Source organism: Coffea arabica, chromosome 3c (assembly GCF_036785885.1).
Source record: "Coffea arabica cultivar ET-39 chromosome 3c, Coffea Arabica ET-39 HiFi, whole genome shotgun sequence".
NCBI classification, from domain to species: Eukaryota; Viridiplantae; Streptophyta; class Magnoliopsida; order Gentianales; family Rubiaceae; genus Coffea; species Coffea arabica.
The window spans coordinates 9,514,644-9,537,197 of NC_092314.1; the positions used below are offsets into that span (position 1 = coordinate 9,514,644).

Consider the following 22,554-nt stretch of genomic DNA (forward strand, 5'->3'; position numbering starts at 1 on the left):
CAATTTGTAGTGAATGGTCACCGTCTCAAGCCATATTATGAAGGTTTTCCAATTGAGCGGGTGGAGATGATGCACTTGGAGGACTCGATTAGCTTAGTTTAAGCAAAGTTTTGGACAACGTTTAGCCAAAGACGTTAAAGAAAGACGCTTTTGGGAGGCAACCCAAGACTATTTGTTTCAGTTTTCATGCATTTTTTAAGTTTTAGTTAAGTGTTAGTGTCAATTAATAGTTTGATATTTGGTGGCAGGAAATTAGTAGTTAGACGTGCCCACGCCAGGTGGTCACGCCTGAGGGAAAGAAATTTTCGTTCAGGATCTGCGGACTCCATGGCAGTTAGGCATGCCCGCGCCTAAGACAGGAGTCCCTTCCAGAAAAAAAAAATCCATGGAAACGGAGTTTAAACTTGCTATAGGTTAGTTTCCTGTTTTCCATTGTATCCTAAAGGGTAATTTTCCATTCAACCTAATTTTATTCTGATTTTATCCAACTAATAAATTAGCTAATGAAAAAAATGGGAAAATGGATAATTTATGGAAGAAATCCATAAATAGCTGGCGTTTTATTGGGAAATAGGTTTATTTTTATTTTATCTGATAAATAAATTTTTTATGAAAAAATAGGTACTCTGTTCTTATAATGGAGGAAAGCCATAAAGAGCTAGTGTTTTATTAGAAAATGAGTTTATTTTTATTTTATCCGATAAATAAATTTGTTTATGGGAAAATGGGTCTTAAAGAGCTCGTATTTGATGGAAAAATGATAATTTAGGATACCAATGGATAACAGTTAAAACACAATCATAGATTTGACATTTTAAATAATGAAGATTGGTTCCGTTTGGATTAAATAATGAAGATCATAGTTAAACACAATCATCTTCATCATCTTATTACATTCATAGGTTTAAAGTTATAGAAATTATATAGATAAGTGATATTCCATACATAAGTAGGAACATGTGTTGTTATTATTATCCAAACTTTTAAACTTTTCAAAAATTATTCAAATGTATAATACGACAAAATTTTATTACTTTATAAGGTTTTGTCAATGGTCGAAATATTTTAAAATAAATTGACCCCAAATTTTTTTAAATTATACATACAATCAAGTATGTATACAAGTATATTAAGAGTACTTACTAGGTAAGGTGCTCAGTTTTAATCATTAATAAAACATTTTAGTGTTATTTCAAATAACAATAAAATATGGGTTTGGTATAAGTTTTTTAAGCAGAATAGAATATTTGTGCCATAAATTAGCATGTTTTTGTCATTAATCAAATTTACTATGTTATAAGTAAAAATCACTATTTATGTATAAAAACATACTATTACTTGAAATAAACTTACTCTCTCAAAAGTATATTTGGGATATAAAATTATAATTTATCTCTTTAAAAAGTATGTTTCATATTAATTTCAATTTACCTTTTGGACTCACATAAGTTACTAATTTATTACGTTAACTTACTATTTTAGATGAGAAACTTACTTCCTTATTTTTACCCATAATTCTATTCAAGTGGATAAATCCAACAGATAATCAAATGGTCGCTAAAATTATTATAATCTATTATATCATGTCTAAAAATGTTTTTTTTTTATCATAACGATAGTTACTATACCATTTTCCCGGATGCTTAAGTTGAACACTTGAGTACTAAATTTATATATGTATATAAATATAATGAAGGCTTGAATCCTTTTGTGTTTCGAATTACCGCGGAACTACTACGTTTACCTCCACTTTTCCTTCATCCAAATTATTATCCCCCGTATATGTGAGATTTATATTTATTATTTGTTAAAATTTCGATACTTTCTTCACGCACATTTTTTGTCGAATACCAAAATGGGAGAAGTGAAGACAAAAGTTACTTAAATTCAAATGAAGAATTGCTGTGGTGTAGAATTTTTCTCAGGCCTGGCGAGTACTCCTTGCCAAGCGCGTGGTGTGTGCTTCTTAGTCCAAATGGTTTTGGACCACAAACAATTCAACCATGGCCAGACCATGATGTGTCGATTTCTCGTCTGGCCACGCATAGCAGGCCTATGATAGGAACGGTCAATGCGTTCCTACCATAAACGTATCCGGAAGTGGAACCACAAAAACCTAACCTTTTCGAGTTCCAGATAGGTCAAGTTGCTAAACCTTGCAAGTTGCAACTGAACAACATAAATGCGAGGGTTTTAGGTGTGTCAGTGGGTAGAAGTGTGGGCCACTGCAGCTGTGGGGAGACTTTTTCAATAATTGGATTTACATGCATATCATGGACAATCTATTAAAATTCACCCAACTTATCTGGATTTAAATGGTCATCCATTTAAATTCTTACCTAGATTTTTTAAGTTATCCAAATCCATTTAATTTAGGTTTCTATGGATGGATAATTGGATATGGATCCTAAATATGAGTAATTTATTTATGCACCGTCAGTGCATAAATAAATTAGTGCATACACAAATGGCATTGAATGTATGTCACGTAGTAAAATATTAAATTTAAAATTTAATTTTTACACATGTGACATATATATACAACTATTAGTGTAAAAAAACTTTACACTAACGGTGTATAAAAGGTTAATCTTATAAATATAGAGAATATATATATATATATATATATAGGATTCACATTAAACAAAACTAGAGCGGATAAATTTAAAATACCGGAAGACTTTAGGGGTAAATGTCTAATATCCCAACTCTTCCTTTTCACCACGTGATTCATGCCGAAACCTGCCAGCACCACCGACAACTGCTCTCCTCTCAATGGTGCATTTCAAATCCGAATTTGGACCGAATCCAAACAGCCTACAGTTTTCACATGGGGACTCAGGAGAACGCCGCTGCTTCTGTGGAGATATCCGAGCCACTGCTGCAGCCGGTGGATGAAGAAACCAAGAAGCGCGACGGGGATCTTCTGGACGAGGAATTCATCCCCGATTGGAAAGATCAGATCACACTCCGGGGCATTTTGGTCAGCGCCGTCTTGGGTGTTGTCTTCTGTATCATAACTCACAAGCTCATTCTCACGAGCGGCATCGTTCCCTCCCTCAATATCGCCGCCGGTTTGCTTGGTTTTTTCTTCCTCAAGTTCTGGACCACTTTTCAGTCCAAATTTGGACTTTCCGGTCGGCCCTTTACCCGTCAAGAGAACACTGTCATCCAGACATGCGTTGTTGCTTGTTATGGCCTCGCGGCTAGTGGTACTAACCCACACTCTGTACTTAATTTTAACTTGCTTAATTGTTTTTTTTTTCTATTTTTGCTCTGGCAATTTTGGCTCTTCAGTAATTTTTAGCTAGCAATTTACTTCTGCTGGAGACGAATTATGGTTTACTAGTTAATGGGGCTTCATGCGTTGCTTGAGGTTGCCCGGGGAGTTTTTTCGTGTGGTATGTAAAATTCATAATCTAAAAGGGATAAAATTAGTTGGAGAAGAGAGACATTAGAGAGATTCTATAGGAAATGTTGGCTGGATTTTTACCCAAGCAGTGATGTAGAAAGATGAAGGGAAGATCTTATACTTGTTAGTTCATACAGGGTGAGTTATGTTTACAGATGAGGCCAAGTTAGATAGCTGTGTAATGGTAAATCAGAGTACAAACAAAAAGATTAGCAGGTTGGCAAATTATTTGCTGATCACCCTAGAAATTGCCCAAGCTTATCTTATGTTAACAACAATAGTCAAAGAGTAGACTATTTACAGATAGCAGCCATTCTGAAATCACAGTATTGCAGTGCCTGCAAATGAGCATAGGAAATGTGAAGGCATTTAAGTTGCTCATTTAACAAAGCAATAGTAGTTGACAAAGAAATTGTATATGTAATGGACAACAATAACAAAGGCAGATGAACAATTTCTGGACCAGAAGAAAATACCTCAACATGATTCTCTTGCCTTAAATCTAATGACCAAAAACCATCTTTTCCAGGAAACCAGATCTTAATGAAAAGTGAAATTATTTTCTTTTTTACCTTTAAAGTTTGTACATGCCAAAAACCAAATTTGATCACGCCAAAGCATTTAAATAGCTTGCAAGCAGTCAATCCCTTTGCACATGGTAATCTAAAGGATGATAGTACAATCATAGCTTTCACAACCAAAGTGTAAAACTCTCGCCCTGTACATGCGATGATTTAAGACCTCTATAATGACACCCCATAATCCCCAATATATACATCAATATGCCATGAATCCAGCCACAAATATGACTACTTTGACAAAGTAAGGATACTGTCCTCCCAAAGAATTTAGTGGCAATAAAATTTAGTTTTCACAGGTTATAGGAAGGTCATAATTCTGCAATAGAATGTCAGTAGAACAGAGTATGGTAATATGATTGGATGGACAAGAAAAAGATCAATTTAGCTAGACGTTAACTCAGACGTTAAGAATTACAAAAGTCAAGAAGGCTCCAGCAATTGCGTTCATTGAGCTTGTCATTCGTTTACTGCTTTGCATCAATACTGTGCCTATAACTGCATATAAAGCCAAGTTTTGTTCATAAGCAGATGAAAGAAATAAGAAATAGGAACTTGGAAAGTCAGGAAACCATGACAACTTCAATAGGTAGGTAGATATTCTCGTTCAAGATCTAAGTAATCAGTGACTCTAAAAAGATATACAATATTTAAAGTGACAAGAGTAAAATAACACATATACAGAGATGGAAAAGTGCAAGTATATTTAACGTGTAAGTAATAGATTTAATGCAGTATATTATATATTTGATCATTATAGATCAAAGTACAGGTGAAACTGCAGAAGCCGAAACTGGAACAGAGAACAAGAGCTAGATCAAGATCATGGTGAAGTATTCTACAGCCACATGAGCAAGCATTCTAAAAGGAATATAGAACTATGTTATAAGAAGCCAGAGACCAAAAGGGCAATAAGAAAATAATCAGGATAGAAGAAGGCAGATCAGTGGCAGGTGGGTCTGGCTGTTGGTAAACAAATCAAGAAATGGCCAGAAAGCATATTCATTAAGAAGTTTAAAAAGGTAAAAATACCAACCACAGAACTCAACACTCTATCACCAATGTAGGGGTATTTTTGGAATGAGAGGCTAATGTACTAAAAACCACTCCAATTAGTGGGGGCAGCTATAAATTTCCACAATTACCCAACAGTGAAGGTGTTGATAGGGGACCATAAAACACTGTTCATAACATCAACTCCCACTTTTAGATTGTTAGGATTAGGACTTGTAGTAAAAGAACTGCTTATAGTAACTTCTATGCCATGATTTCTGTAAAGAGCATGTGAACATAGTTTCTGATTCAGATTTTTAACTGGAATCTTTTCCCCATATCGTTTTATATTTGATTGGTCTTATTAATTACCTATTTTGTGCTCATACCATCTGATATTTGGTGCCCTTTTTTTTTACATGGCTGTGACAGGGGGTTTTGGAACTTTTCTGCTTGCAATGGATGAGAAAACATACAAATTGATAGGCGAGGATTATCCTGGTAACAGGGCAGAAGACGTTAAAAATCCAGGATTGTTGTGGATGACAGGTTACCTGTTTATTGTCAGTTTCCTAGGCCTTTTCAGCCTTGTCCCACTCCGTAAGGTGACTTTCAATGGAAAAAATTCCTTCGGTCTTGCTCTGCTGGTTCTAGGAAAATAGCTCATACCTTGCCACTAGGCTCTGACTTCTAGCTCAAGTCTTTTTAATTTTTCCAGTCTTTTTTTTACATAATTTAAACACTGTTTCGTTGTCTATTTCATGACCTACTGATATATCAGTTGGTCCTTTCCTTTTTCTTAAATTATATGTGTTAGGAAATTGACAATGATGATTTTAATTTGCATTATTATTATTGGCTTTCTAGATAGACTCTTGCTTATTGAAGTTGGGGAGTGGAGTCCTTAATTCCCTCCCATCCCCCCTTACTTGTCTTGTGTGTCATTCATTGTTAATCTCTGATTGCCTCAATTTTAGGTTATGGTCATGGATTATAAGTTGACATACCCCAGTGGAACAGCCACAGCAATGTTGATAAATAGCTTCCACACAAATGCTGGAGCTGAACTTGCAAGGCAAGCTCTGCTTTCTTAGTTCTCAAATGTCTTTTGCTCCTGTTGGTTAAAAATTGAGAGAAGCCCTGTCCTGTATTTGTGTAGCACAGTAAGCAAATTACAATAATGAAAAATGACTATAATGTTAAAGATAGGTGGAGGCATGTTGCTGTGTGGTTCTTATTTTGTGCAAACAGTTGTGTCTTTCAATCTTTAGTCCTAATTTCTGGAATGTTATATCACTTTGGGCTTCTCAGGAAACAAGTGAGCTGTCTTGGGAAATATTTGAGCATTAGCTTCTTTTGGAGCTGCTTCAAATGGTTCTTCAGTGGTATTGGGGATTCATGTGGATTTGACAAATTTCCTAGCCTTGGGTTGACATTGTTTAAGAACACGTAAGCTTCTCTTCTGGTGATTTATCAATGCTAGGTGCGGTTGATTTCAAGTCCACACTGCAATTTTTAGTGCAGCAAGTGAATTTGATTTTCAGTCTTTGCCTCTCCTTTATAAGTCCCGAGAAAGGTAGCAAATACTTGAAATAGTTTAGTGTAAACACATATAATTTCTTATTCTCATTGTTTCTCCTGACGTTGAATCGTAAGATGGTGCAAGTCCATTGGAGACGTGGCACATGTTGTAGAATATGTAGTTGCCAAGCTAGAAAATGCCTGACTGAAAATGCATAGCTGTACAAGTGACTAGTTGCTTTGATAGTACAAATAGGTGTTGAAGCCACGCTATTCAGTTGGTGAGTTAGTTTGTTCTCAATATGTGGTGGTATACACATATATCACACTTGTTAAATGGAACAACTCTTTACCCCTAGGAGGGTGGTACTAGCTGTCATAAATGTATCGAGATATCTTGTATTCCTGCATAGCTTTATGCCTGATCAGATGATATTGAAATAAGCATCAATTTTTTTCTTTTCAATGGTAAAGAGAAGAAAAAGTGAAAGAAAGAGGATGCTGTGGTTCATCCACTTTTGTCTTATTGAACATGTCATGGTTGACGTTACTATTATCCTTTAAATCAAGAGCCCTTTGCTGGGGCCATATGCAAGTGTTAATTTAGGATCACGAGTGCAGATTCCTTGTAGCACATATTACTGATGCTTGTGTCTTGCTCTTGTCATGCAGGTTTTATTTTGACTTTAGTCCTATCTATGTAGGATGTGGTTTGATCTGCCCTCATATTGTCAGTTGCTCTTTTCTTCTAGGGGCCATTATCTCATGGGGTTTTCTTTGGCCCTTCATTTCTCAGCGTGCTGGTGATTGGTACCCAGCAGACCTTGGCACCAATGACTTTAGAGGTCTTTACGGCTATAAGGTAGCTCAAGACATTTTTCTTTAAGGATGTCATAAGCTATGTGATTAGGCAGAGCTTAACTAGTAAAGGCAGTTTTAACTGTGGCGGCTAATAAATGTGCTCTACGTTGTTAAAGCTTCCATTTTTATCCGCCCCTGATATTTAATCTTTGGAAGTTTACAAGGGAAGAAATATCTTTAGAAATATTTGAGGATCCAAAAGATAGTCTGATTAAAGGTCACCACGAATACTGTCTTTAAGCTTTACTGTTCCTATGATGATATCAAGCAAGATCAAGGGATTAGTATGTCCCACAACCTTAGTACCTCTACACTTGTGCAGTCCTACTCTATAGACCATAATTGCCACAAGAAAAGGCTGAATTTGTTTGATGCATGACTCTGCAACTGCCACACTTTGCAGTTGACATGCCCTGCTTATAAAGCTATAATGAAGCATAATGAAGCTCCATCAGACATACTTTCCCCTCTTCCTCCGGTAGATTAATAAATTTGTGTTTGAAGTATGTCACTGTGACCTCTTAAGGCTTTATCAGGACTTTGGGGATGGTACCATAAAATGAATGGAAGTAGATTTAGTAGACAGAGTCTGACTTTGCATACTTCATTGATCCATTAGAGGAGTTCAGTAAGGAGATTTTATAGAGGCAAGAATTTCAATCTCAAAATTTTTTTTTTGTATTTTGATAAAGTCACTATCAAGCTATTTAGATTCGCATCATTGCCAGACATCCATTTTGATTATGATATACAGCAGAATATCCTATATAAACTAAATAAGATTTTCATGATGAACTGGGATGTTTTGTGTCATAATCTTATTCTATTATTATGTTTGCAGGTTTTCATCGGTATTTCACTTAGTTTGGGTGATGGGCTTTACAATTTGATTAAAATTACTGCAATCAGTATTAAGGAAATGTGCAAAATTATCATTAGCCAGAAGGATCTTCCCATTTTAGAAGAGGTCTTAGGTAAGAGTGGTAGTCCGTATGGTTATTTGACATTTCTCATTTATATTGTACTAGCATTTTCTTTTTATCTTTATTATATCTTTCCATTTTGCCTATTTAAGTTGTTTGTGGCATGAGCTCTGCAGTTGCAGGCGCAATCATAGAAAAAGAAACTTTATCATTTCTCCTTTATATTGTACTAGCATTTCCTTTTGATCTTTATATCTGTTTCATTTTGCTTATTTAAGTTGTTTGTGGCTTGAGCTCTGCAGTTGAAGAAATAATTCTTCTGACACTATCCTTATGTGGTTCCCTTCCAAGCACCATACCCCACCCCACCAACCCCCCCCCCCCCCCCCCCACCCAAAAAAAAAATAACATTTCCTAATTTGAGTTTGTACTAAAACCATAGATGGTCTGCACATTCCTTGACTGCTATAGTATCATGAAATTGATATCCTATAATAATATTTAAACAGATAACAAGAGTTCCAAATCATTGCTGGAGGGGAAAAAGAGGGATAGAGTATTCCTTAAAGACAGGATTCCATTCTGGTTTGCTGCCTCTGGATATGTTGGCTTGGCTGCAATATCCACTGCTACAATACCAATCATGTTTCCTCCTCTTAGATGGTATTTGGTAATTTGGTCATATATCATCGTTCCTGCTCTTGCCTTCTGCAATTCCTATGGAGCTGGGCTAACAGACATGAGCATGGCCACGATATATGGCAAGATGGGCCTTTTCACTTTTGCTTCATTAGTGGGAAGTAATGGTGGTGTTCTCGCTGGGTTGGCAGCTGCTGCGGTAATGACGTCCATTGTCGCAACTGCAGCTGATTTGATGCAGGATTTTAAGACAGGCTATCTGACTTTGTCATCAGCCAAATCTATGTTCGTTAGTCAGTTAATTGGAACAGCCATGGGGTGTGTCATTGCACCGCTCACATTTTGGTTGTACTGGAGCGCTTTCGATATTGGTTCTCCCGAAGGTCCATACCAAGCACCGTTTGCCGTGGCGACTAGGCAACTGGCTATTTTGGCGATTCAGGGCTTCTCTGAACTTCCTAAGCATTGCTTGGCATTTTGCTTGGTTTTCTTCGCTGCAGCTCTTCTTATAAACTTTTTGAGGGATGTCGCCCCTAAAAAGGTGTCACAGTTTATTCCTATACCAATTGCAATGGCATTGACATTTTATATTGGAGCTTCCTTTGCAGTTGACATGTTTGTTGGTACTGTAGTACTTTTTGTTTGGGAGAGGCTAAATAGAAAGGGTGCAGAAGATTATGCACCAGCTGTTGCCTCAGGTTTAATATGTGGTGACGGAATTTGGTCAATTCCTTCAGCAGTCCTTTCTATCTTTAGGATTAATCCACCCATATGTATGTACTTTGTCCCTTCGTAGAAGTAGCTAGAACTAGGGATTCTTAGCCTTGGTTGGGCAATCCCATCTTTGCCGTTGACTTCTGGCCATAATCCACCAAGGATTAACTATTTGGATTAGCTATTTTTAAGTATGTTTTTAAAATATTTTATTGTAACAGTATATATGAAAAACTTTTGTACAAGATTTTTTTGAGTTATTTTTGTTTGTTTATATGTTACTGTAGCATTGTATTTGAAAAATTTGTTTTTAAAAAACAGGGAAATCGAAACAGTTTGTTTACACAATTTCACTTGGGATCTATCTTTCACTTAATTTTTTTTTCCTTTTTTTATGGTTGAGTATCTACTCCAAAATTAGCTACTAAACTTGACATATCTTATGCATGAAAAACAAATGTAAAACCAGTTCCCCCTCCCTAGCGTTACTTGCAAGAGAGTGAAAACAAAAATATTTTAGCCAGTCTCAGTCTCATTTTACATGTTTATTTGACTTTATCCAGCCTAATCTAAATAATGCATAATATTTTATATAAATGCCATTCCAAGGTGCCTGGCTGCCTGCTGAAAGATTGAAGAAATTATTTCCCAATTTGATTGGCAGAAATCAGAATGCTTTTGGACAGGGTTGTATTGTCGAGGGACTATCATAAAGAGGGTAATAGGTCCAGATGTGACCTTAAAATATATCACATGCATGAATGAATGCATATGACATTTTGTTGCATGGAATTTTCTGTTTGACATATTATGGAGTTGATAGGTTTCCTTCTACTTTTTTTAGGTTGGATGCAGAATTGTGTTCAAACCGCCTCCTTTTCTTTGTAATGGATGATTTTTTTTTCTTTTTTTTTTTAGGATTCAGACGAGATGATCCTACTAATATATGAAATGTGAAAACCTGATTTATTTGTTCTTCTTGATTCTACTAACATATGTAATTAGTTTGAGATCCTTAGATGTACTTTTGCTGGTGCGACATCTTGCTAGCCGATAACTTTTGAGCAGCATCCACGAGTTCCAAGTTATTAATTGATAGAAAGTAACCTAAGTAATGTCGTTAATTAAACTGTCATTATTACCAAGAAAAAAATTCCAAGTCACTGATAGCCCAATGGACCAGAACATATGTACCAATCCTGGTTCCTTCAAACCAATATGGGATCTCTCAACTCTTCTCAACAAAGGATTATCAGTGCTTGGCGGACAAAATCACTTTCAACAGTGAAGATTCAGCTATGGAGTTCGACTACAATTAGCTAAATCCATGCTATCTAGCATTCAACTTTGTTAGACTAGTTTTTTCATCTTACTTAAAGCTGTCTATTGAAGAAGACTGAAAGCTTGCCGTCCTCATCTTTTTTAACTGGTCAAAGAGGCAAGTAAGCTTCCTGCCAGAGTTTCATGGAAGTATGTAACATGTATACCCTTTAATTAAAGCAGGAGGGCTTGGCATTAGAAGCTTGGTGCTCCAAAAAAATATATTAAAAACTCTCTTTTGGATATTTTGGGTGCATCCTTTGGGTATATTGTCTAAGTTTCTCCTGAAAATTTATTTATTTATTTTTTGATTAAATAGGATCAACAGTGATTCTTCACTTAATTCATCGACAACTCGAATCCGTGACCTGTTGGTTACAGATGAAACGCCTTACCAATTAAGTTGCGCTTCACTGTCTTTCTAAAAAATTTTAAAGCACTGGGTTGTACTAAACAAAGTTATGTAGCTGAGATCATTGCAGATAACTAGTCGAAATGGTCCGAGGGTCCTAGGAGGATCCCTGAGGTAAATGAAACTTTCCAATTATGGCCGGCCTATGGCTTTTAACACTAAAAGAAGACTTGCAAAATGCAGGTTGCCTTTTGATTTTTCGAGTCTGTGACTGGACTTTGAAAACAATTGCAATGTGTTTTTGTGCCCAAACACTAACTGAAAATAATCAATGGTGCATAGTATTTTATTTGGTTTCCACTTACATTCGTCTAGAAATTACTCTAATGATAAGATTCGATTCAGATGCAGGATAATGCCACCACATCTCCATGTGAAAAGAAAGAGTATGACACATCGCATTGGGAATGGCCAAAGAATTTTTAATACCACTTGTTGACCACAATTTTAAGTATTTATTTGAGGTTTGCAATCAAACCATACGCTATATATATTATAACAATGATCGTAGAGGCTAAAACAACAAAGTTTATGGACGTTTAGATAATAACACAAATAATTATAACTTTCAATGCGCGCTAGTTTATGTATTTGAAGTTACTAATATCTATTGTTGAGATTTGTTAAGAGATATATTGGCAAAGATTATATTAGTTTGCTTCTTGTATACTCTATAAATAGAGAGTTCGTGAACGAAGAATTAAAAAATTTTTCATCTCTTCTATACAAGATTTTATTATAAGCCCCTTTTTTAATATAAAGTGCTGGTGTTCTTTCTTAGTTTATACTCTAAATTTCAATAAATTGGCATCAAATGCCAATAACTTGACACTAGTATAGTTTCTTTTTTCTCTGTGATAATATTTTAGTACTCCCTCCATCCCATATATTTAGTCATGTTTGGGGATATGTGCTTTTTATCTATAGTACACTTCACAAAAAAAAATTTCCTTAGTTTCACTTTTGCCCTTAATCATGTGCTGATCAAAGTAAAAAGTAGAGAGCAATCTCATTACATTTGTCTTTATGCATCATTAATGAAGAGTATAAGGGAAATTTCAGAGTATAAACTAGTTAAAATGGCAAATATGATAAATATTTTGGAACAGCCAAAAAAGAAAAGTATGATACATTCAGTAGGACGGAGTGAGTGTTAGCATTTGTTGTCTAGCATCTGGACCTGCTATATTAATTCACATACTTTATGAAGCAATTATTATTGACCATTTTCTGCAGGGAACCCCACCCCAACCAGTGAATTTACACCTGTAAAATTTTTATTGCAATCTGCTGAGTGTTTGCCAACGTGAGCTTCAACCTGCATTTGCAGATGTTCATGATGAAATATTTGAATTGTTACTTTCCATGTTTGCTTATTCATTTTCTCCAGGCTTGCTTTGCCTTGACTACCCCACCCAATATCACAACTGATCAATCTGCTCTTCTTTCATTGAAACCTCTAATCACTTCAGATCCCTTAGCCAAAAACTGGTCTGTGGCATTTCCTGTATGTCAATGGACAGGAGTCACTTGTGGTGCTCGTCGACAAAGAGTCACTTCTCTGAATATTTCAAACATGGGTTTTACAGGGATGATACCTCCAACCCTTGGGAATCTATCTTTCTTGGTTTCTCTCGACCTGGGTGGAAACGATTTCCATGGCCAACTACCCCATGAATTAGCACATTTACGCCGATTAAGATTCCTTAATCTAGGAATCAATGACTTCAGTGGAGAGATTCCATCATGGTTGGGGTATTCTTTCCCGAAACTCCAATACCTGAACCTTGCAAACAATAGTTTTCTCGGTTCTATTCCACCCTCAATATTTTCTAATATATCAACTCTACAGCAGTTGCAGTTGTCATTCAATAATCTAGAAGGGACTATTCCAAAAGAGATTGGAAAGCTTCACAATCTGAAGAAATTGATCTGCCAACGTAACCAGCTTTCAGGTTCTCTACCATCTGAGATCTTCAATATCTCCTCCCTTGAAATAATTGCATTACGAGCCAACCATCTATCCGGTAGTCTTCCTAGTGATATGTGTCGCAGACTCCAGAAACTCTTCTGGCTTAACCTATCGGAGAACAAGTTCAACGGTGAAATACTATCAACGTTGTCTCAATGCTCGGCACTTCAATCGCTATCCTTGTCATACAACAATTTCACTGGGATCATACCAAATGAAATTGGGAACTTGACGGAACTCAGCTTCTTTATCTTGGTTCTAACAATTTAGATGGTACGCTATTGTTTCTTGCCTCTAGGGAGGGGATCGGGGTTGTCTGCAGTTTGCAGAAGCAATTTCATGGTGTGGTCTGTAGCCGGCTCTGGTTGAATGACATTGCCTTGATCTAGAATGTCCATGTCAAAATTTTAATGAATGTTCTGGATCGAGTAAATCTAATTCAGCCCACACCATTTTTTTTTTTTTTTTTTGTAAATTTATGGATGATAAATATCTATACATCAGCTTGGATAGGAGATTAATTGGGAAAAAAAAATATCTAAAATAATATCTTAGTATTTTTTATGATATGATGTATATGAAATTTAAAAAAAAAATGATTGAAATTTATGCTTATGATGTAAGTATAATAAAATTTGATTTTTTTTTTGGTTGCAAACATTGATAACCGAACAAACTAAATATTTTATTACAAACTTTTTAGGTGAACTTGGTAGGCAGCTTCAACTCTAGACCTTTTGGCTATTCAAGTTTTAAGATAATCACTGTGACACTATATAATATTACTCTACCTCAAATTGTTAACATCATTTGAAATTACAATGATGATTAGGGCATTTAAAGACCACAACGTATTTGTCCAAAAATTTGCCATATTTGCTATAGTTATTTTGCAGGATAGTTATTAAACACAACTTGACCACCAACCTAGCAAGCGGACTGGTTCAATGAGTTTGCAGTTTAATTATTAGTTTAATTATTGGTCGACTGGTTGAATTGGTGGGTTCTACGGTATGATAACTAGTATGTTTGAATAATTTTATTTACTATAAAATAGATGAATAATCTAAAATAATATTGTGGACCAAGAGCTGCTAATTACTTTGTAAGCTCTAGCATACGAACAAAGCTAGAGGTTGCCTACCGGAACCTCATCAATGGAAAAATGGGAATCTTTTGAAGATTGTCGGGTCACACTAAATTGAACTGACCCGGTTATTTGTTTTTTACGGATTGAACCGATAATTTTTTGACTTTTCAATAGGTTTCTTTCTATTCAATCAAATTGGAAATCTGAATCAGCGAAGTGGTTGGTTTATTAGATTGATCGATTGAATTGTCAAGTCAAGCCGTTTTAATGTTTTTTCACCTACTTATCACCACTAGTCCTGTGCAGATGGGAGATTGCATATTAATGTGTCCTAGTATTTTCTGTCTTAATCAATCAAAAATTTTTCCCCCAACTTTCCACCCCTATTCTTCTCCTTCCGTCATCTATAAGATCATAAAAATCCTTCAACTGGTTAAGAAACTAGGCATATTCACTCCCTTTAATTTAGATAGGGTTTATCTAATGAATGTTTAGTGAGTACTAATAAGTAAAACTTCCTGATTTAGTGGTCGAGAAAGTGTCAAAATACAAGTGGTGCAATAGACTTAATCCGTGCCTCTGCCCTCTTATCCTATGTGTTATTCTAAAGTCCTTCAATTTCCTTTAACCCATACGATGCCTTAGGATGAGGAAGGGAAAATGTAGGTTTCTTGATGAGGTATTCCCATAATTTCATGTAAAACCTTCCAGCTAAATCGTATTTCAATTATTCAACAATCATAGCTACTGTTTCTTCTTTTAATATATATATTTTTAGTGTAAGTGAGATGTTTCAAATTCAGAACTTCTCATTTAGACTCTTTCACCCGGTATCTAACCACTGTTAAACATAGTAAAATTGAGGTAAATGTATGTATTCAAATTTGAGGAGAATTAGGTGTCATTTTAAGATACCTCAGCTGAGGTTTGTTAAAATATCACGTTTAACTTTTTTGCTTAAAAGTTACTTAGACTAGAAAAGTCTCTCAAATTGCACAAGTAATGCGATGCAGAGTCAAATACCTGTATACTTTCTTCCTTTTCTATTATGATTTTCTTGTTCATATCAAAAGTCGATTGTGTTGATGGGTCCCTAATAATTCTTCATATCAAGGTGTAAACATTCCGTTTCTTCCTTTGTCCTCGATGATCTTCTTGTTTATGTTAAATCTCCCCTGTAATTGTTTATGCAATTAGCAGTTTAGCCTAAACTTCATGTAGTTTCGTCCGTGTTTTTCAGGCACAATTCCAGGAGAGATTGGTAAATTAACCATGCTTAATGAACTAGGGCTTTCAGGGAATAATCTAACAGGTGAAGATGCAACCCCAAGCCATAAAAGTTGCATTAATAGTTCATTCTGAACCTCAACTTCATGTAGTTTATTTCATGTTTTGCAGGCAAAATTCCAGGAGAGATTGGTAACTTAACCATGCTTGTGTCACTATCAGCTTCATATAATGATCTTATAGGTAAACATGCAATCCAAGCATCAACAGATGAGAATCAGTTTATATATCCTTATGTTCATACCAGTGTGATCCTAACCATCCAAAAATTTTCATCTATTTCTATCTTTCCTGATTCATTTCTAAAAGAATCTCTAAAAGACAGAAATGTTTTACAAAAACTATGAGCATCTTAGGTTCTGTATGTCTCGTTTTGATATGAAGGCCTACGTATTTATGGTTCTGCACTCCCAATCTCTTCCCTTCTCTGGTAACAAATTGCATTTTTACAGGATTAATACCTCAAGAGCTTGGCAATCTATACAACCTTGAAATCCTTCAGATCAAAAACAATAGTTTAAGCGGTTCAATACCAGCAGGGATATTCAATCTCTCCAGGCTGATATCCCTTTTTTTTGCAGCCAATCAACATTCTGGAAATCTTCCACAAAGTATGGATTTTGGTCTTTCCAGTTTAACAGAACTTGTTCTGTCCATGAATAACTTAGGTGGAGTTATACCAAACTCAATCTCCAATTGTTTTCAACTTAAATTCCTTGAACTATCATCAAACCAATTCAGAGGATCTATTCCTTGCTCCCTTGGGAATTTAAGCTTTCTTCGATATTTGGGCCTTCATATTAACAATTTAACAAGTGAACCTTCACCTCCAGAACTGAGCTTTATCACCTGTCTGGCAAATTGCAAGAACTTGAAGGTAAATGAAGTAAGCTATAATCCGTCGCTGATTGGCTATTTGCCTGATTCTATTCAAAATCTTTCTAGTTCCCTGGAAATGTCCTCGGTATCAAGTTGTTATATCAAAGGCATCATACCAAATGGAATTGGAAACCTATGTGGTTTGACATCATTATATATAGACAATAATCGGGTTGATTGGTTCAATTCCTGATGCTATTAGTCAGTTGCAAAAGCTTCAAGGATTGTATGCCAACAGCAACAAATTAAGCCATATCCTGTCAGATAAGCTCTGATCTTTACAGAGCTTGGCTTACCTAATTTTAAGCCAAAATCAATTTTCAGGGTCGATTCCTGAATGCTTGGGGAACATTACTTCTTTGAGATCACTTTACCTGGATTCAAATTCAGAGGTCCAACAGCCATCAGCTTCAACTTCTCAACAGCCTTAAGAGTCTCAGGTTCCAAAGCATCGAACTTATTTACAAGAACTTTTGGTGTTTCTTCTTTTTCCAGTATCTCAAAATGTTTGTAGATCGTGGGCAAAGCAAAACTGTAAATGCCAGGATTTGAAGCCAGCAAAAATGAAGGGAGATCTCTGCTAGCTAGAGTTGGCAATCCAGGTAAATGAATTGTTTTACTGCTAGCACTATCTCTAATAGTTTCTCCACAGCCATTGGAGAAACAATAGTAGATATCAAAAAGGGCTGCTGCCTGAATCCAAAGAAGAGTTGATGGAATCTGAAGCTGATGAGAAAGTTGACCTACCCAGGATAAGAGTGTGGTGTAGACCACATGAGTGATTGCTTGTCCCTTATTGCTCTGAGCCGCGATGAGTTCTTTCAGGGTTTGAGAGCCATGACTTTTTTGAGACGTCATATATTCTATAAAATCATCGTTACCCGTCCAGCCATGGTCATAACCATCAGAGAAAGGAACAATACTTAATTTTTCTGGTAAGGAATCTGAGGTATTATTCATGCGCTTGATTGCTCCAAGACTGGTTGAAAATGTTGTCTTAACACCCAATTTTGCCAGGCGTTTTGCAAATTGGAGGGTGCGATTGATATGGCCTTGCGCAGGAAATGTTACAACAAGAAAATGGCAATTCTCCATTGATGGAGTCTTTTGACTTGGAGATACTTGGTTTTTCAGTGCATTCGAAGAGAGAAGTTGTTTGTAGGTTCAAGAAGGATTGGTATGCTGAGTTACAAGTATGTGATGCTCTGAATCTCTGATTATAGATATGGTACAATGGTCGTTGTTAGAATTAAATTATGTAGGGCCAAGGCAGTGAATTGTGATGTTTGTGTTGACGCTTGGGAGGAGTATCCACAGTACTTCATTCTGGACAAAGCGTGGGTACAAATAGCACCTTTGTACAATTGTACTGAGATCTTAAATTTTATGCATGTATATCAATTCAATGTATAAATACACCTTGATCTATAAATTTACATCAAATTCTAGCACAACAATTGTGCACCAAACCTTCTATACCAGTTTCTATCCCTATCAACTGAGATCTTACTTTGATGTTTAAAATGGATGCACAACTTCTTTTATCTTGTATTCAGTCTAGAATTTTTACCAAGCATACATTATTCTCTTATTGGATTGCTATGACAACCAATAATACTAGCTAGTGCCCTGAAATCCAATTGGAATTAAGGTACATGCATGTTTTGTTTTGGATTCATCTGAAGTGGAAAGTTCAACAAGCGCTAAATAATGCATATATAATCTTACTCATTGTAGAGCTATCCAACAATCCTCAAGGAATCTACTTCTGAAAATAAACAACATTTGGTATGTGACAATTCGGTACTTCAGAATATCTGGTTTTAATTGGTCTAATTCCTCTTTTGTTTGAAGAATACCCAGTTTTAATTGGTCTATTGTCCCCTTTAATGCTATACAAGTTAAAAGAGAAAAATATATTATATTAATTAATTTTTAGATACGTATATATTTGTTTCATGTTTTACGTTTTTTTTAATACTAGTGTAGATATTCCAATAAAATTATATTTTTATCAACAAGGATAGCCAATGGATCTCCGACTTGGGAATTGAAAAGAAAAACTATGAGAAGAAGATGAAGCTGATAGGCAAGTTAAAGCTTTAAGTTTCAGTCTAACAACTCTTACACATGATAAATTAAATTCAATATCAAAAAGGAATATCTGACCTTATCTTTTAAATATTTTTTAATCTTATAATAGTCCAAAATGATCCCATGATACTTTTCAAGATTACTCCCTCCATCCCAATTATTTTATCATGTTTCAGCTATCCAATTTTGTAAAAAAAGTGATTTGAATTTGAATAGTGATATGCATAGGTTTCTCACGATTTCACTGGCCTCCCTTGAAATTTGTAAAATTACACTTATCTCCCTTGACAGAATTGTGAGCCTAGTTACTTATATCACATGGAGAGAAACTACTCATAGACCCTAAGGCATTATGCCAAATTAGAAACTAATATCTAATGATTGAGTAATTAGAGCACTAATTAACTATTAATAACCAACTAATGGAAATAACTGTTGGAAATTTCTTTAATGATGAACGATTACTTGCAATTACAAAATAATGTCAATTGATATATCAAATGGCACTATCTTATGATTGATAAAACTTGACAATGACTAGAAATAAGTTGTATACACTATGAGAAGAAAGGCTTTGGTAGAACAAAAAAAACATAGGGCAAAAGAAGGTTGTTAATGAGGAAATTTTCTTTGAAACTCTTAAAGTTGTGATAGTTGTAAAATAATTTCGTGGAAACAAATGATAAAGGAGGGAAAAGAAAGGCAAAATTCAAAGTTATTTTCTGTTCAAAATTATAAGAATCATAACAAACCTCATGTTAAGGACGATGAGTGGTCTATTTTGCTAAATCTTGTGATCATTAGTATAGTTTTGTTGCTTATTTGTGTTGTCTAATGTATTAAATGTGAACTTTTTGAATAGTGAAATGTGCGTGTTGATTATTTGTAACTTTTAATTATTTTCATTCTTTTATTAGCACAACTTATATACATGTTTAAGGGATATTTATGAAATAAAAGTTTCATAGATATTTATAAAATAAAAGTTTCATCTCTCATCTTAAAATACTTTTTAAATGTTTTTTTTTCCTGACTTGGACTAATTTTGTTGTCAAGACTTTAGACTCGATCGAGGGAGGTTCATGTAATTTAACAAACCACATAGGAGGCTAGTGAAATTCTTAGAAATCTTAGGAGAGATTTCTGAAGTTATTCCAATATGCATATGATTAAAGGGAGGGACTATATTAAAAGGAAAGACTAAAATATGTTTTAACTTTCTCAACGTAACAAATATTTTGAAACATTCTAAAATGGAACACTTTAAGAGGAGTACATGATAGCAGTAACATTGCTCAATCATTCCCGTACTCATGTCACTAAAAGGTCATATATACTGTCATGTGATGGAGGCTTTCAATTCAGTGGGATCAGCAAAATGATGCACAGCCCTGTAGGTCATGTTCAAAGAAGAGCACAAAATTTTAGCATAGGCAATTGTGATTAATTAGAGAGGAAATAGGATTAGATTAAAGAGTGATAAGTAGGAGATTAAGCTTAGAATCGTAAATTAAAACAAAAAATCCGTAAATTATTGAAAATAAAGAATGGATAATAAGAAGGTAAATGGTTTATGAGAATTGAAAAGTGCTTAAACTTGTCATTAGAAGGTATATCCAGAGCTACTTGGACACCTCCATGTTCAAACTAAACGCGGTACTCTTAATATTCTGTGTTGAACCTGAATACAGGATCTAAGTTGCATAGGTCGAACATTGAAATACGGCCCGGTACAAAGAAATAAATTAGGGGTGGACTGAATCTAACAAGCCAAAACTCTAATATTCAACTATGTTTGTTCATTTTGACAAATTTAAATTGCGACTTGACAGGAGTCGTGCCTGTGCAATAATAAATACCTGCTTAAGAAAAATAAATTTTCTGTGTATAGTAGTAAGCAGGGTCGAATCCACAGGGACTGGAAAAAATTTGATTCTTTTTAAATTCGAGACACGGGGGATTTTTATCAGATAAAACTAAAAATAAATAATTAAACAATTTAACTAAAAATAATTAACCAAAAATAAATAATTAATTAATACAATTGTAAATAGCAATTAAATAAATGATAAATAAATTCTAGCCAAGGATACAACTACGCAGACACAGTCCATTCATCCGATCATTGATGCAAAGAAGGTTCACTTAATTTAATTAATAGGCTAGTTATAGTCGCCGATAAGCTCTAACGACCAACTTTTCCTTAATTTATTGATAACCAAGGTACGACCGTTGATTACCTCTAACTAGGAAATACTCCTAGGTACGACCGTAGGAATTAATTTCCTAATTGCATTAAAAACTAGAAAAGCCTAACCCAAATTAATAACACGCTACGAGGGTTATTTAAATCAGATTGCATGTTCTCCTAGTATGTGAAAATACTAGTTGTCACTAATATTAACCAACTAAACAATTACGGATTTAATTGATTAATTTGACAAGAGATTAATAAGTCAAATTGCACATCGGGCCCTTGATATCCAATTAACAAAATAATCCCATGGAAATTAAAATAGAAAACATGCAAATATTAACAAATTAAGGAACACGTAAAATTAATTAGATCTCACATATATTTGGGATTGCGTTTTCGCGTTGATCCTTGACTAGAGGAGAAGATTACCCACGCCTCATAAGAAAATTCCCACGCAATTTAATTGAACTCAAAGACATTTATCTCTTACTAATAATTAAAAATAAGAATTGTATTCTCTGTAGTCTAATACAATAAAAATAGTCTCATGGAAGAGACGGAAGAAAACAAGACACACGAGAAATCTTCACCCCAAAACTAAAAACTTCTCTTCCCAGACGGAAGAGAAGAAGAAAAACTGATTCTGTAAAAAATGTCCGGCCCTCTCTCATTCTCCTCTGCACTAGTTTTATATGAGAACTAGTTACGTAGGAAGCAAATAGAAAAGCTACTTTCATCATCAAAGTCCACCTTTGGCTAATGAGTACATCTTCCAAAAGAAGAACACATTTTCTAAATCAATGTTACGTGGTCCCTGCAGAATTCTCTCCTTTTGACTTCTTATTGCTAGTGGACTTGTCAGGACTTAATAATAGGAAGGCAACTCTTCATCAGCAATTCCATTGGTTTGCACAATTTGGGCTGATTGTGGAAAGCTTTTAGAAGCTTTCACGTGTGGAGAGATCTTCTCAAGAAGGTTCCCTTTTAGCACTTTTCTGCTCCACTTTCTGAAATTATATCCAAATACCAAATATAAATATATATTGACAATTAAAGCAATATTTGGCAAGGATAAAGAGGAGAATTAACAATAAAATTACTAACAATTAACATCCTATCAATTCTCCCCACACTTAAATCATGCTTGTCCTCAAGCATGGGAACAACTAAATTCAACAATGGCTAACTCTCATTTCATTTACTGCCAAGCTATGCTTATCCCAAAATCAAGTTTTAGTGGCTAAGTGTCAAGACATATTTCTCCCGATTAGCTCCTGAAATCATAGACTCGTCCAATTCATGGCTAACTCGTCTAAGAAATTAAAATATTAAACTAGCAAAAGTTAGCAATTGGGTCAACTGAAAATCAAAATCTCAACATTGAAGAACAAGGATCGGCAGGCCAATATGATCATAAGTTTACACATTATTTTATTCTCTGTCTTTTTTTCTTTTTTTTCTTTTTTTTTTTTAACAATAATTTTTTTTTTTTTTTTTTACATAAATGCTCAGTCCCAAGCTATTCAAGTCTTTTGACGTGAACTCTGACATTTTTAGATGAAAGAACCCAGTTACTCAACTTTTCACAGCTTCAGGACTAACTACTCATAGATATCGCCACTTTTTGACGCGAAAGTCGACACTTGTGGTGAAGACTCCCGG

General features: G+C 35.0%; 2 protein-coding genes across 3 annotated transcripts; one reads left to right on the forward strand and one right to left on the reverse strand.

The window, feature by feature from the left end:
- The first annotated feature begins 2,722 nt into the window (after positions 1–2,722).
- LOC113734545 (probable metal-nicotianamine transporter YSL6) lies at positions 2,723–9,901 on the forward strand. 2 transcript variants are annotated; one of them, XM_072082203.1, is made up of 8 exons: positions 3,074–3,212; positions 4,763–5,012; positions 5,416–5,588; positions 5,961–6,063; positions 6,300–6,432; positions 7,177–7,366; positions 8,207–8,339; positions 8,798–9,901. In XM_072082203.1, the coding sequence occupies exons 3-8, from the start codon at positions 5,442–5,444 to the stop codon at positions 9,721–9,723; spliced, it is 1,632 nt and encodes a 543-aa protein (XP_071938304.1). In that variant the 5' UTR covers positions 3,074–3,212; positions 4,763–5,012; positions 5,416–5,441; the 3' UTR covers positions 9,724–9,901. The 2 variants fall into 2 exon arrangements, with proteins under 2 accessions (XP_071938303.1, XP_071938304.1); XM_072082202.1 differs by lacking the exon at positions 4,763–5,012 and having other exon boundaries at positions 2,723–3,212.
- Positions 9,902–16,952: 7,051 nt separating this feature from the next.
- Positions 16,953–17,696, reverse strand: LOC113735546 (crocetin glucosyltransferase, chloroplastic-like). The gene has a single exon (XM_027262544.1). It carries the CDS (start codon positions 17,694–17,696, stop codon positions 16,953–16,955), a length of 744 nt encoding a protein of 247 aa, XP_027118345.1.
- Positions 17,697–22,554: the final 4,858 nt, after the last annotated feature.